Source organism: Carassius auratus, chromosome 27 (assembly GCF_003368295.1).
Source record: "Carassius auratus strain Wakin chromosome 27, ASM336829v1, whole genome shotgun sequence".
Taxonomy (NCBI): Eukaryota; Metazoa; Chordata; class Actinopteri; order Cypriniformes; family Cyprinidae; genus Carassius; species Carassius auratus.
Window position 1 is genome coordinate 5,948,854 of NC_039269.1, and position 16,567 is coordinate 5,965,420.

Sequence of the window (16,567 nt, forward strand, 5' to 3'; positions counted from 1 at the left end):
AATGACGTTGACATGGGTGAATTTCATTGCATTTTGTTTTATGTGGCAGATTAACTTCTGCACCTGAAAATCTATTAAAACATTTTTATACTAAATATATTTAATTGTGAATAATATTGTAGTTAGTGATCATCGCGCATGTCCTCAATATCTTTATGCATCCGAATAGACATTTGTACAATTCTTTTACCCAAAGGAAGTCATTTCTATAATCAGGAAGTGGAAATCGGCACCACGAAAATCAACAATGATCTGATGAATTCTGTATTTAAAGCATATTAATTTAGCATATTAAACTGGATGCTTGCATTCAAAGATGCCCTAGTTCTTCTCATCTGCACCTGGATCCTTTCAAACCTCCGATCATAACCAGAGGAGAAATATGGCAGCCTCATTTTTCCCCTTCCACAGGAATATTGATTTTGCGAGGGAACAAAGGAGGATGGAAAACGCTGGAGATAGAGTGTGAGGAAAGCATGTCATTTATTCTGGAAACGGAGATTCTGCTTCACAATAAGCAAATCGAGATGAAAACAGCACACTGGATGCATCTATAATAAATCTTATGCATAACGTTTAACATTAAATGAGCATAGTAGCATTATGAGACTTCAGATTGCACACTGAGCATGCAAAGAAGAAGAAAGTGCGTGATGAAGTGTGTGTGATGCTGAGTGTGTGTGTGTTGCTCAGGTTTACTGTATGTGAGAGTGTTGAGCTTGTGTTTGGGTGATTAGTCTGGTTGGCCAGCGATAGAGAGAGTTGATCAATACTGCATCGATCGAAGCCGCAGAGCATCAGGGGGATTGAGAGAGAGAGAGAGAGAAGGGCTGCAGGTTGACTTTTAAAAATCCTTTACTCTGGAGATGACAAATAATCCTCGGAATTGGAAGCAACATGAAAACACTCTGATTTCCAGTGAGACAGTGAAGCTGGTTTTCACATGTTCAGGTGGTTTATAGAGACTTGTGAATGATGTTACACTCTCAAAACAAAACAGACAACAACATCAAATCTACAAAAGCCGTCACTGGGGCAGTGTTGCTAAATATGGAAGGCAAACAGGGCCAAAAGTGTTCAAACTAAACATGTAAAATTTAACATGGCCAGAATGTGCTTGTCTACACATACAAAACAAACGTGTTCAAAACTGATGCATTAATGTGGACAAACAGTGCGTGATGACAGGGTAAAAGTTCACACGTTCGGTTTAAACACTTTTGGCCCTGTCCACCTTCCATAGTCAAAGCCTGTCGCTAAACGTCATTAGATGATGTCACATCCTAATTAGCATATCAGTTTCCTCATATCAGTTTCCTTTTTATACAGCCTATTGCTTTTTTAATACAGCCAAATTACCAATACAGCTGCTCTCGTTTGCATTATCTTTCTATTTCTGTTGTCAATAAACTATTTTAGAAACCACAGATATTTTTTTATTATTATTTTGGTTTTAAATCACACAAAAAATAGGTAAATGTAAACTATTTAAGTATTGCAAAAGCATTACTAAAAGTTCCAGCAACAATAAGAAAATCGCTAAATTGCTAACAATGAGGCATTTGCCTTTCAAAAGGGACTCTTTTGTACCTTGTTTACCCTCAAAGGGTGCAACCCTAAAGTGTACATATTAGTTCAGTAATGATGCATATTTGTGCTGTTAGAAAAGGTACCAGCCCAGAGATGGACAGGAATACTATTCAACTCATTGTTTTGAATGCAACACATGCTTTTTTCCTCGTACAGACTCGTCAGGTTTTCTGCATTTGTTGCTTGCAGGCATTTTGCACTGAAGTGCATTAGAAATCTTCATTGTGTTTCGTCACGGCTTGCGGCGCCGATGCGACGAGTGCAATCAGGCTTTATAAAAACACACCGTGGATGAGAGTTGAGAAACTGATTGGAGAGCCCTTACAGAAGAGAGGGTGTGTGTGTGTGTGTGTGTGTGTGTGTGTGTGTGTGTGTGCTCGCAGCCCCTGAACGCTGCAACGCTGCATTGTTATTAGTATTGATCCATATCCTTGACTTAGGTGGTAAAAATGTGCTCTATTATTAGGCCTGTGTGCTTTGTTTTCACTATTTGAGAGCTGTCCTCTCCGGGATGAGATGTGTGGAAGCCTCTAAATCTTGTCTCAAATACACAATGAAGACCTTTTAAAGGTCAGGTTACCTTAATATGGACCGCGGGTCTAATGGAAATTGCATATTGTTATTGGTTTTTCCGAATATTGTGAAAAAAAATAAAAAAATAAAGACTAAATTAATGCATATGACATGCAAACAAACTGTTTTACATGATTTACTAATTTTATTATAATTGAGATATGATTCTAGAGTATATATATATATAATTATATATATATTTTTTTTCTTTTTAATTTAAGCAATTAGTAATTTATTTAATGTTTGGGTTGTTTTTAGTTTATCATGTTAAACTAAATGTAAATGAGAAAAGTTGTTTTTGTAAGTTTTCATTTTTATTTCAGTTCATTTATTTATTTCAGGGTAATATTTTAGTTTAAATAATGGATATGTTTTTAGTGATTTTCACTTACCATTGAGATATTGTTATTGTTTTTATAAATATTTTGAATAGGTTTTTATATTTATTCTTAACATTTTCATTTCAGTTAATGTTTTAGTTAATTTATGTTTTGTAATAGCAATTATTATTATTTTTAAACATCTATGGTTTTATATATTTGTTTGTTTTATATATTCTATGTTTATTTCAGTTAAAATGTATTCATTTAAATAATTTTATTTCAAGTAATATTTTTATGGTTTTAGTTTAGTTAATTATAATACCCCTGGTTTTCTTAAACAATACATTTACTAGCTTCTTTGTATACAATCTATCTTTATCATACAATACATGCATATAAAACGTGTTTATGTGTTTTTTACAGGAGGACGTCAGTGTGTCTTTATGTCAGGTCAAATTTTACTGAGCACATTTTTAGTGCACTTTGTTGCCATATGTCAGAGGTCAAAGGTCAGCAGAGGTGACCCCTCATGTGCAGTAGCTCTGATCACCATAATCAGATCTATAAAGGCACTTGAGTGACCAGAAACATTTACTGAGATGCAAAACAATGTTGCATGTTTGCAAATGATTTAGCATCTGCGGCAGGTTTTATGGGTGCATGAATATCTACAGAAGATTTTATTGGACAATTTTTTGGACAAGTCTTACCCATATTTAATGCAGTGAAGGAGTCCGTTTGTTCGTCTGGTTTTCCTGTCCTGCTTTTCTCTTCCACAAACAGACATCAGAGCATTAAAAAAGATTGACTTATTAAAAATCTAAAGAGACTTTTCACTAAATCAATGGCTGAACTGAACCAGTTCACTTTCAGCCTCCTTCAGAAAGGTTCAGGGGGTTCAGAGAAGGTCAAAGGTCAGCTGTTTGTGTTAATTCTCCAGGAGAGATGTTATGTAACGGGGCACCGTTTATGACGTGTCACGTGGTGGAAACGTTTAATTGGCATTCAAAGGAAGAAGCTCAGAGGTCAAGAGAGTTCAGATGCCATTAACCGCCTTTAAAATAACAGGTGCTTATCAAGAACTCTCATGTGCTTCATGTCTAGTGCTTAAAATGCATGAGAGTTTCACAGCAAAATCAGCCGGACTCCACCAGATATACAGAGAACTCAAAGCACCTGACTGGAAAACTGACCACTTACAAATAGAGAGTCTCCTCTGTTCACCCAGCCTTAGTGAGCAGAAGAGAAAAAAATCTTTATCAAATAGAAAAGTGAAGAATATGGAGGTCATGGCAGGTCTGTTTTATATGGTAACAATATTACAAATATCATTGTGAGCGAAGGGAATGGGATTGTAGCTTTTTCATAACCTGGTGTTTCTCATTACAGATCATTGATGTAAAACTCTGCAGCTTTATTGTCAATGCTTTACTGTTGTTCAGTTTAATCAGACTGAATCCTCCCCTGATAGCTTTACATTTTCATTTGATCTGCAGGAGATTCTTTATTTCTCACTGTAATCTCTGCTAGTGTTTCTCCTTTCTTTGCCCTTGTTCTCTTGCAGCGACCCCAGGACTCTAACAAACAGCTGTCCTGATCGTGCCGCTGCTTCTAAATTAATATATTGATATTGACAAGCCATCTGCTGCAGGGCATAAATTATTGGGAGAAAGAAGACTTTGATCACGTGTCATGAAGACATATACACCCCCTCTGGGAGGAACGCCTCTGGTGCCATTTTGAAATGTGTTCAATAGCAGGCGCGTTAACAATCTACATTTACATTAGTACATTTCGCACATGCTTTTATGCAAAGTGACTTGAATTTATGCAAGTAACACTGTGATCGTAAATTTTACACTGAAAAAAATATTTAAATTCTATATAAAGATTAAAAGATTACGTTTTACAAAAAACACTACTTCAGGCTACATATCACAAATTTCTAGCAGTTTCTGAGTAAAAATCTTTGAAATCCTACACCAATGTTTTTTAGTTTCTGCAAACCGTTTCAGGTTAGACTTCACTTAAACATCAAAAGAAACTATACTAGACTATATTACACTAAGGACTATACTTTACCATGGGACTAAACTGTACTGTATACTGTATTGTACTGTACTATTCTATAATATACCATGCTATGCCATAGGAATATACTGTACTATACTATACTGTACAAATCTATATTATAGGACTATTCTGTACTATACTATACCATAGGACTATACGGTACTGTACCATACTATACTATACCTTAGGACTCTCCTGTGCTATACTATAACATAGGACTATACTATACTACAATATAACATAGGACTCTAATCTACTATACTATACTATATTAAATTATATTATAGGACTATACTGTATTGTACTGTACTATACTATACCATGACATAGGACTATAATTTACTGTACTATACTTTACTAATTCATATTATAGGACTATACTGTACTATACTATACCATAGGACTATACTGTACCTTACTATACTATAACATCGGAATATAATGTACTATACTATAACCTAGGATTATACTGTACTATACTATACCATAGGACTATACTGTACTGTACCATACTATACTATAACATGGGACTCTAATGTACTATACTATACTATATTAAATTATATTATAGGACTATACTGAACTGTACCGTACTATACTATACCTTGGGACTATACTGTCCTATACTATACTATAACATAGGACTATACTGTATTGTACTGTACTATACTATACCATGACATAGGACTATACTTTACTGTACTATACTATACTAATTCATATTATAGGACCATACAGTACTATACTATACCATAGGACTATCCTGTACTATACTATACTATACTATAACATCGGACTATAATGTACTATACTATAACCTAGGATTATACTGTACTATACTATACCATAGGACTATACTGTACTGTACCATACTATTCTATACTAAAACATAGGACTATACTATAAGACTATACTTTACTATTCTATATGGTACTATACAGTACTATACCGTAGGACTATACTGTACTATACTATAATATAGGACTATACTGTACTATACTAATCTATATTATAGGACTATACTGTATTATATTATACTATAACATAGGACTATACTGTATTATAATTTACTATACCATAGGACTAGACTGTTCTATACTGTAGGACTATACTATACTATAACATAGAACTATACTATATTATAACATAAGACTATACTGTATTATACTAATCTATATTATAGGACTATACTGTACTATACTATACCATACTATAACATAGGACTATACTGTATTATAATATACTATACCATAAGACTATACTATGCTATACAATGCTATACTACATTATAGGACTATACTGTACTCTACTTCAATATACTATACTATATGGTTAGGCTATACTATACTTTACTTAATAAAATATGACTATACTATGCCAGAAATATAAAAACATAGTTATTGTTACTGAAATGTAAAAAAGGGGAAAAACAATAATATATTATTTAAATTGTAAAGTATTTGCACATAATGGTGCTTATGTACGAATCAGTGTTTTACTGTTTTTATGCTGATTTAATAAAAAAACACTATACTACGTCTACATGCAATATTCACTGTACAAAAAATACTATACAGTACCTAACTAATGAGACTAAATCATTATTAATAATTGAATGAATGTCATAATAACACGTGATATAATATAAAAATAAATAAAACAATACTAAGCACAAATTATATATTAGAATTAGAATTTGAGAGAAAATTTTCTTAATTTTTGTGCATTGCAATCTTTTTTCAGTAGGAACTATTTTAAACCAATTAACCTAGAACCTGTTTCAATATTTTTAGATATATATTATTATAATCTATATGTATTTTTGTATGTACTATAGTTCCCTGTGATGTACATGTCCAGCTGATTGGTCAATATTCTAATCATCCTGATGAAGGTTGTGTTGGTTAAAAGGACGCCCAATCAGTGTGAGTGCTGTCCAGCCCTCCGGCCACTGCTGACCACCCGACCCCCTGAGTGACCCTCAGGTCAAAGGTCAGCTCCTAAGGTCAACCATCTCCGGCCACTGCACTGGACAGAGTCGTCTCCTTGGAAACGCAGGCCATAGAGAGACAGTGGGAGTCATGGAGACGACCCCTGGTTCCTGAGAAGTCCTTCCACTCCCTCTGCTGGAGCTCAACAAACAGACGCTGTCATCTCCAATGCAAGAAAAACAAGTCAAGTGAATGAATGTCTTTGTGTTTTCCTTCAGAGTTTTCTGCTCAGCTGAGATCTGCAGTGTTCAGATTCATCATCGTGGTGAGTTATGGCCCTCTAGTGATGTAACAGTATACAACACTTCATCCTAATCTTCTGCTCATGCACAATGGTATATTTTTATTTTAATATATTAAGTTATTTAATTTTAAAATGCAGTAAAATAGTGAAATATAAATTATAACAATTTAAAATAAATGTAAATATCTTTTAAAGTGTAATGTATTTCTGTGATGCGCAGCTGTATTTTCAGCATCATTCCTCCAGTCTTCAGTGTCACATGATCTTCAGAAATCATTCTAATATGATAATTAACTGCTCAATTATTATTATTATTATTATTATTGAAATGATCATTATTATTGAATACAGTTTTAATGCCAAAATGTTTTTGTGGAAACCTTTATTTGAACCCTGGGGCAAGTTCAAGGTCAAACAGGTGTGCAGCGTTGTGCTACAGTTTCCGTTTTGAACGACATGTTTCCTGGAAACAGTGTGCAACGGGGTTTGAGATGAGTTTTCTCTTGTTTGGTGACTGTGTCAAACATGTCAGCACAATCAGCAGCAACATGTATATAAACCATGTGGTATTAAAGAGACAGCTCGCTCAGAAAGTGACACTTTCATTAACTTTTATTACATAATGGAAAATATTATAAATCATAGCACAACAACAGTGATCAGCAATAATGATAAGCCTAATACTCACAATAAAAATAATAAGGTCATTCATACCACAGTGCGAGGGGAAAAGTGGACAATCCTTCATCTGAAATGTTTGTCTTTTCATCCTGAAATGCGAGGCAAGTGTTGTATAACAATAATTAGGAACCACAGTTTCCATCAATCCCTTCACTTGATTAAGATGTTCTCTTTTATTCTGGACACAAGGGCAGAGACTGTAACATCGAGCATATTTTGCAGTATTACACATGTATTTATAAAGATATCATCACGCTCCAAAAATTCTTCCAAAGAACACAAAGAATGGCCTTCTCAGCTGCCATAGTCTTAACTCTTGCGTCATCAAAACAGGGTTTCAACGCACCACCATTTCCGTTTAAAAAACATTTCGCACAGTTTTTGTTGGGGCTGAACACAGGCCTGTGTCTGGTCATGTGACTCTTTGATTTGATGATGACGTATGATCACAGCTGAGAGGGTTATCAAAGGCTTGTCACTGTATTCAGGCGTTTCTGTGAACTTTACTCTAAACATGTTATTTATGTTTGTTGATTCTGCGTGATTATGTCCTCAGATGTTATGGCAGCCACAGTAAGTTTAATTAGTAAGATTAATTTTCCTCTTTATATTGAGGTGACTGTATTGTTGGTCGTTGTTACATTTTGCTGCTGTGTTTGGTAAAAGACTGGAAACATTAAAATTCACTTATATAATCTTATATAATAATATTTTATACACTATAAAAAAAAAGTAAAAATGCTACAGTACAAACTTGTTAAAGCGGTAATTTCCTGTAAAATTTACAAGGAAAACCCGTTTACTGACGTTCCCAGAATTCTCTGCATTGCTTTACAAATTTTGTTTGAATTTGATGTTTTTTTTTCCTTTGAAATAACTTTCTTCTTTTTTTCTTATGTTATGTTTATTAGGGTTGTATGTTATATAGCATGTTGTTTAGTGTTTAATGTAGTTTAATGAGTCTCACCATGATGGTGTTTAGTGCTTGTGTGAATCACACTGTGCACCTTCTCTGAATGTTGTTATTTAAAAGCTGTATGTGATTTTTTCATCACATTTGTGACTTTCTCATCACCTGCTGCCGTTGGTGGTTATCCGTGTATTAACAAAGTACAAAACAGAGTAAAGTACTTCAATAGGTTGTAAAATTATATCAGTTAATGCAGTTGCAGTATTTAACTGTAAATTAAAGGTAAAACCGTAAAAACCTTAAATGTTGTTACTGTATTTTTTACGGTAGAATTCTGGCAACCACAGCTGCCGTTTTCTTACTGTAAATTTAGCGGATTTGTTTTAACCGTGTAAAAATCATAATAATTAAATCAGACTGCCGTATTGGCCTGGTCAGAGTCCAGATTTAAAGAGAACATTTTGTCTTGCATTAAATTCGAACTAGATCAGGAGATTGCATTTATTTGGCCACATACGTTATTGTGGATGTCTTCTTAATTGTTGGTATAGGCATGATTACTGTAAATTCTTTCTTTGCAATGATGATTACTTTTATGAAATGCAACCTCTGTAGAGCATATAGCCTTCTAAATAGATTGCATCTTGATGGATTAAATGGGATTAAACACTAAAAAGTAAAAAAAAAAAACTATATAATCCTCATCTTCATATAAATAAGATTTCATTAAGATTAATGAATATCACTAGAGACGACAATAGTGTAATTGTTTAGTCAGTTCGAATCAACTTGAGTTGATTAAGTTCAATAACAGTGTTGATGTTGAGTTTATGAATGGATAACAAGAAACATTTCCATTCACACCTTAATTTTTGTAGTTTTAGTAGTTAATATCACAGGCTCACATTAAACAACTAGAAATGTGATTTTTACACCTGGATTTTAATGTGGTCGAGCAATCTGTGATTCGATTTAAATCATTAATACCAGGCGTGTTCTGTATGTGATCTGTAATAAGGCAAACAATGCACTTGAAAGAATTTAAATCTAATGTTTATTCAGAATCATGAAATACATTTGTTACATCTTAAGTGTCTAGGGATTTAAAGGTAACGTAACCATATTAAGGTTTAGGAAGAGCATTTGCCCAAGCACCTGCCACAGCATAACAACAACTACAACGAGAACGCTTTAACAGGTTTTATTAACAGCTCTGAGAATATACATAATTCTCCAACAAAAGAATGTAAAATTGGTGTAGCTGGAAAGGGCAATCAGCCAGAGTGGGAGGAGCCAGAGAGAGAGAGAGAGAGAGAGAGAGACATACCACAATACACAATAGAGGTAACACAAAAGTGATTACGCCACTGGACCTCCAACACATTGGAGTGTTATTTTATATCATAAGTGAAATAAGACATGCAATAATATTTAGTCCTTAATGTTAGGCATAACAGTCATAATAAAGTGGCAAAATAATCTTACTCAGAAACTTCCAGACCTGTACTGCATGTAATTAATAGCTGAATATAAAAAGCCAGAGATGACTCGTTTACTGCAGTTTTTAACACGTATGTGACCCTGGAGCACAAAACCAGTCTTAAGTCGCTGGGGCATGTTTGTAGCAATAGCCAAATATATATATATTGTATTGGTCAAAATTATTGGATATAAATCATTAGGATATTAAGATCATGTTCCATGAAGATATTTTCTAAATATCCTATTGCTAATATATAAAACGTAATTATTGGTTAGTAATATGCATTGCAAAGAACTTCATTTGAACAACTTTAAAGATGATTTTCTCAATATTTAGATTTTTTTGCTCCCTCAGATTCCATGATATTAAAATATTGTCCTCTTAAGAAACCATACATCAACTTATTTATTCAACTTCCAGATGATTTATAAATCTAAATTTCGACAAATTTACCCTTATGACTGGTTTGTGGTCCAGGGTCAAGTATTTTGTATAAATTTTAATCATTATTGCTAATAACAATGAGATAAGAAAAAGATCCTCTCGAAGTTTCAAATAAGTGAAAACATTTCCATTGTTTTCAAAAGCAAAAATTAAAATGTTATGTATTAATAAAGAAGTTACTTGCATATAATAAAGTGGGGTTAAGTTAAAGGGGGGGTGAAATGCTATTTCATGCATACTGAGTTTTTTAAAGTTGTACGTTTGAGGGAGTATTTCTGTTCCAAAAATACTCCTTCCAGTTTGTCACAAGTTTCTGAAAGTTTTTTTCGAGTATGGCTCTGTGTGACGTTAGATGGAGCAGAATTTCCTTATATGGGTCCTGAAAAATCGGTACAGACTATCTTTCTCTTATGAATATAATAAAACTAAAGACTTTTTGGAGTTATGAAGGATGCAGTACTACTCTATAGGTACTCAAGATGAACAGGATATTGATTGAAAACGAGCATTTCACCCCCCCCTTTAAACTTTTATATTACAGAGTATATAGTTCAAACTTGTTAGCTTTCATGACCTAAAACTAACAGTCAAGATTTTCTGGAACTAAACTATTATTCATAAGACTAAAAAGAATCATTAATTTGTTTATTATGCTTGTTCAGAAGTATTTGTCCAAACTCTCAATAGCGTCCTGTTTTGTGTGGTTTCTCCATTCATTCGGGATCTCACCCCGATCCTGAAACTTCATCTCGTAGTATTCTTCCAGCTCTTCCTGGAATCTGCAGACAAACCACTTCCAGTACGACAGCTCGGAGAGGTCAGGGGTGATGCTCCATTCAGCATGAACACCTCCAGCTGATCTGTAATCTTTATATGGAATGGATTCTTCTCCAGATTTATGAGATGAGTGAAAACTCTTAGTACTTGCCACTAGAGTTGTGCAAAAGTCTGGAGTGAGAGTTTGTGTTCCTCTATAATGCCACCCACTCAGTCCATCAGGACGATGGAAAGGGACGATGTGTTTTGTGTCGTGGTCTTCTGCTGTGTTGGTGCAGATGGCTTTACAGAACGGACACTGAACCCAACAACATGTACAGAGGTGTTCATATAGAATCTCATTGGGCCTGTTTTTATATTCCAGCTTCTTTAGAAAAGATTTTGTACTGAATTCACTGCTAATGTCAGATATTATAGAAGGAAGTTGTTTTGTTATGACATCTGCTAGGAGTTTTACATCGACATCATCACGACTCACTCCTCTAAGGTCATTTTCAGAGAATATCAGCACATCTGATAAACTCTGTGTGAATTTCTTCAACCACAGATCAGAATCTCCTCTGTTTTCATCGACTTCTTCAGATGCTCGGTTCACTGCTGCTATGATCTGATTCTCTTTCTGTCTTAAATCATCTTTCATCTTGGGCAGGACACTGATGTTGAAGATATTTATGTACCATCTGATTTCATCTCTGATGAAACTCTTGAAGTGTTTTTTGGGATCATGAATGTAGGTTATGAATGCCTTAAAGTCCTCCTTTTGGGCCAGTCTCTTCAGGATGTGTTTCTCAAGTTTGGATCTGTTTCCATTCAGTGATTCACAGTTTGATCTCATGTCATCTGCCAAATCCCGGGCAGTTTTTTTGTAGACGCTCTGCTGAATGGGATCTTTGAGTTTGTTACAGATGATCTCTCCTATAATGGTTGCTGATGTTGCCCCCTGACAGTATTTCTGGAAAATTCTGTAATATTCTTCTCTCTTTCTTGCAAGATACAGAACAGGGTCATTGGCTTCCTTGAAAATGTTGTGTTGTTTCACAAAAGTCTTTTGTTCTTTATTAAATATGGCAAATACCAAATCACTAAAGAAGTGTTTCTTGAACGTATACCTCGTAGTTTCTTTTTCCTCATGGTCTGCTATCTTTGCTCTGATGAAACCAGTGAGTTCTTGAATGTAAGTTTTATTGTAGCCCATCTTTGCAATGTTATATGACATTATCATTTTATATACTTGCTCAACAATGTCTGTAATGAGTTTGTAGATTTGGGCATCATATTCGTTAGAATAACCAAAAATTTGAAATACTTTTTCAACTATATAAAGCTGAATATACTCTGAAAAGCTTGACAATTTTAAAATATTGCACTTTTTGCTTTTTGTCTCGAGGTCTGAAAAACATTCATTGTCACTGAGGACCTCCTTCATGTCTTTTAAGATGTCAATGTCTTGGACTCGAGGTGTGTCTTTGGTAATCTCACTGACACAACGATTCCAAAATGAATCAAACTCTGTTTGCAGAATTTGATCATCATTTGCTTTGTCTTTGAGAGTTAAGGCAAGATCTTTGGCTTTCTCAAGGAGAGTGTTTTCATTTTGTGTCTTCTGAGCGTCAATCTTTTTCTTCAGGTCTCGCTGCTGAAGCACCACATTCAGTTTCTTCAGCGCTTCTCTAACAATGTGTTCCTGTATGTGTGAAACCTTTATTTCGAACGATGTTTTCCACTGAATCAGTATATTGGCATTGGTGTCTCTCTCAAAGAATTCTGTCATTGATTTTTTAACTTCTGCACTTTTTACATTTAGTTTTTCTTGAAGATCTGTTTCCTCAACCTCACTGATTGCTTCATTTTCTATTTGGTTCTGTAGTGTGTTTTCAATTTCCAGCATGGTCTTCCGAAGACTCCAGGTCCACTTACTGTATTCTGTCTCCAGTTTCCTGTATGTGGCGATCTCCAGGGCATTTTTGAAGCTGAACACAAAGCGCTCCTTCAGCAAAGCCTCCCAGAGATTTGTAATGTGACTCTTTATGTCTGTCAGCATCATGCCATTTGTTTCTGAGACATGAGAGAGAATAGTTTTCTTGAAGTCTTGAATGTTTTCACAATATGAAGGGTTTGGTGGTGCCATTGGTGGACTGCCTTCCCAGAGTTTCACATCTTTCTGTACATCGAATGCAATGACGTCACTAAATCGCTCAGCATCACAGACTTCATTTTCAGCAGCGAGTTTTGTCATCTTATCCAGTGTCTCCTCCAGTCGTCTCCTTCCCTCCATGTTTTTCTCTCCAGCTGTGACGTCTGAAACGTTCTGATGCACAAACACACAGCTGGGAGTCAGTCTGACCTCCTTCATCCTCAGGAAGGCCTGAACCACAATCTGGAGAATGTCCTGCATCTCAGATGGGTTTTCTCCAAAGATGTTGACTAATGTCAGATTTCCAAGACCAACAACAAATGTAGCCAATTCATTGTCATGATCTCTTGTTGATTCTCCAGACAGTTCTAGAGCACGAAGACCTTCAGTATCAACGACCAGAATGTATTCAATGTCCTTCTGTGTTTTCATCTCGTCTGACCCACTGTTTATCGGTGCTTTCATCTCATCTGACACTTTGACCAGCTGCATGAAAGCTCCTCTGGTTGTTCTTCCAGCACTGAAGGCAAACTGGAGTCCAAACATGGCATTCATCATGGTGGATTTCCCAGAGCTCTGGAGCCCTAAAACCGACAGCACAAAGACTCTCTGGTCTCCCAGTATCTTGATGAGTTGATCTAGAACAGCAGAGATCCAGACCAGAGGAACATGAGCAGCATCTCCATCCATCAGCTCCAGTGGAAATCCAGAGATCATCATCTCTGCTGCGAGACTCGGGAGAGAAGAGAAGTGAATCTGCAGGTCTTTCTTGTTCTTCTTCACAGATGAACATGATTCATAGATCTGACCGATCTCCCTCATGATGTGCTCCAAACCAAAGGTTGCATCTTGAAGTTTCTTAGATAAATCCAAAAGTTCTGTTTGTTTAGGCAACAGTTCCACAGATTTATTACTGCTACTGCTCTTACTTAGTTTAGAGACTTCTGTCCATGTTTTATTGTAGTCGTGAAGTAGATCAGAAAGATCGGCTGAGGTATGTTCATCCAGGAGGATTCTGAGCCACTTGAGGAAAAACATTGACTTATTTGTAACATGTGAGTTCATTTCTTTCATGAATACATTTATAAACTCACTGATGGGAGCTTCATGCTGCTCTTCACGGATTTTCATCATCTCATCTTTTTTTTTACTAATTTCCATTTCTGGGTGATCTCCTTGAGGTCGATTTAGCTCTTTATTCATCTTACACCACTGATGCCACAGTTTGCCCTGATGAGGCAGTAAGGATTCTTTGATTTCTGTCAGATCTTTCTTCTCTAGTAAACCGATCATTTGTTGTGCTGCATCCTTCGCTGTCCTGCAGTCATCATCATCTTCCTCATCTACTCTAATGTCTGAGTGTTTGGACACATCTTCAAGTCTGAAAGTGGAAGATGATTCTGAGAGACAATTTGTAATAGTTTCTCTGAGATCTTCAGACACCTCTGCATCACCTCTGTCTTTCAAACCAATTCTATATTTTCCGCTTCCCATCTCGGTGAGAGCTGAATCATTCTCAGGAAGAAGGCAAATCAGTGGCTTTGGATCCTTGTAGAGGTTTTGGATTTTTGTCATTCTTTTGTCATTCCTGTCCAGTGTTGGTAAAACAACCACATTGACTGACGCCATGTTAGTCATTATATCCAGCTGTTTCTCATGTTCTCCTGCATCACCGTGTAGATTACAGAAGGCAACACGGTTGGTGAATTTATCATCTTGTGTCCCAGAAGGACAGAACCAGGCGATCTCCACCACTCCGTCCATCAGGACTCTGGTTCTGCTGCTGCCAGGGCTGTGTCTGTGGAAGAACGTGTGGTGTTTCTCATTGATCAGATTGTTGATCAGCTGAGACTTGGATGAGGACACAGAGCCAAACCTGAAGAGGAACACCATTGGAGTTTCTGCCTTCCAGACCGGTTGGTTTTGACTGATGGTCTCGTTGTTGTTTTTTATCTTCCAGCTCTGGTTAATGTCTCTGAATGTCCAGAGAGGAAACTCAATCTGTTGTGTGAATGGATCAGGAACAAGCAAAGGCAGAGCGTATCTGCACTGAGATAGTTTAGTGACCATCAACTGCTTCAGGAAACCATCAGCACAATGAAACACAGCCATCTGAACATCCATCGGGTGAATCGGGTCTGTGCTGCTCTTTCTTTCTTCAGACAAAGATGGACAATCAAAAAGTTCACTAAACACATCAGCATTTTCCGCAGATGATTGTTTGGATTTTTGTTGATTCTTTTTGTGATGCTCACTAGTCTTTGTAACAGTGATACTTCTTGCTTTATAGTTCATCATCAGTAGCTTCTGTAAGAACATATGTACCAGCTGATCCTCAGCACAAGACCCATAGGACTGTAATGAATGTGCAGTTATCTGAAGAACATCAGAAGCTCTCAGTTTATTGTTGAACTTGGCTTCAAGTTGAAGTCTGTGAAAAAGTTCCTCTACTTCTGTTTTCATTTCTTTTCCTCTTGTTCCAAGGACTGTGGCTGTTTTGGCCTGTAAAATAAGCTAACAGTCATTTGTCTAACAGGACATTTTATGCAAACAGAATACCAGACACCATATATCTTTATCCTTCAGTAAGAAATGATCAAGAACTTACACTTGGATACTTTTTTAAAATAACTTAAATTTAGAGGTGTAGATGTGCATCAGTATTTCCTGTAATTTGTTCTTCCTCTGGGCAATGAATTTGTTCCCATTAGTTTATCATAAAACTGATGAGTATAGTGAGAATAAAATATTTTTATAGAATTCAACTGTTATATGTGCTGGAGTGTAAATATAGCGCACATTGAAGGAGATAACAAATAAGGCTTTTTAAAATACACGGGAGAAAAACAGCACATCCAAGCATAAATCCAAATCGGGTTGTCATACAACAATAGCGGACAAACAGGAACTAAACAGACAGGGTATTTAAACAAATGAAAAGTAATCTGAAGAATGGGAACAGGTGGGGTCAATTAACTAAACTAGGAAGGTGACCAAATAGGGAAAACACAAAAGGAACAGAAGTCCATGAATTTGACAGTTCGCCCCCTCCCAGAACTGTGTGTCCTCACCATGAGATATAGTCCAGGAGGTAGGGTGGGGCAGACAAGGGGCAGGCAATGGAGAAGAAGCATGGAGCATAATACCAGGGTGGAGCCCAGAGCAGGAGGAGCCAGATGGTGCTCCAGATGCCAGCCAGGATGTTGACCCACGGATGTCGACGGAGAGATAAGCCATGGTGGAGGAGCTGACAACACCAGGGGGGTGACTGACGAAGACTGCGCCAGTGGATGAGGAGCCCAAGATGGAGCAGAGCAGCCGCAGGGCCAGGGTGATGCTGAGGA

The 16,567-nt window shown here is 36.2% G+C and overlaps 1 protein-coding gene across 1 annotated transcript; it reads right to left on the minus strand.

Moving 5' to 3' along the window:
• Nucleotides 1-10,826: 10,826 nt before the first annotated feature.
• On the minus strand, nucleotides 10,827-16,460 carry LOC113046245 (interferon-induced very large GTPase 1-like). The gene is made up of 2 exons (XM_026207189.1): nucleotides 16,295-16,460; nucleotides 10,827-15,379 (listed from the first exon to the last, which is right to left on the minus strand). The coding sequence occupies exons 1-2, from the start codon at nucleotides 16,458-16,460 to the stop codon at nucleotides 10,971-10,973; spliced, it is 4,575 nt and encodes a 1,524-aa protein (XP_026062974.1). The 3' UTR covers nucleotides 10,827-10,970.
• Between the last annotated feature and the right edge of the window lie 107 nt (nucleotides 16,461-16,567).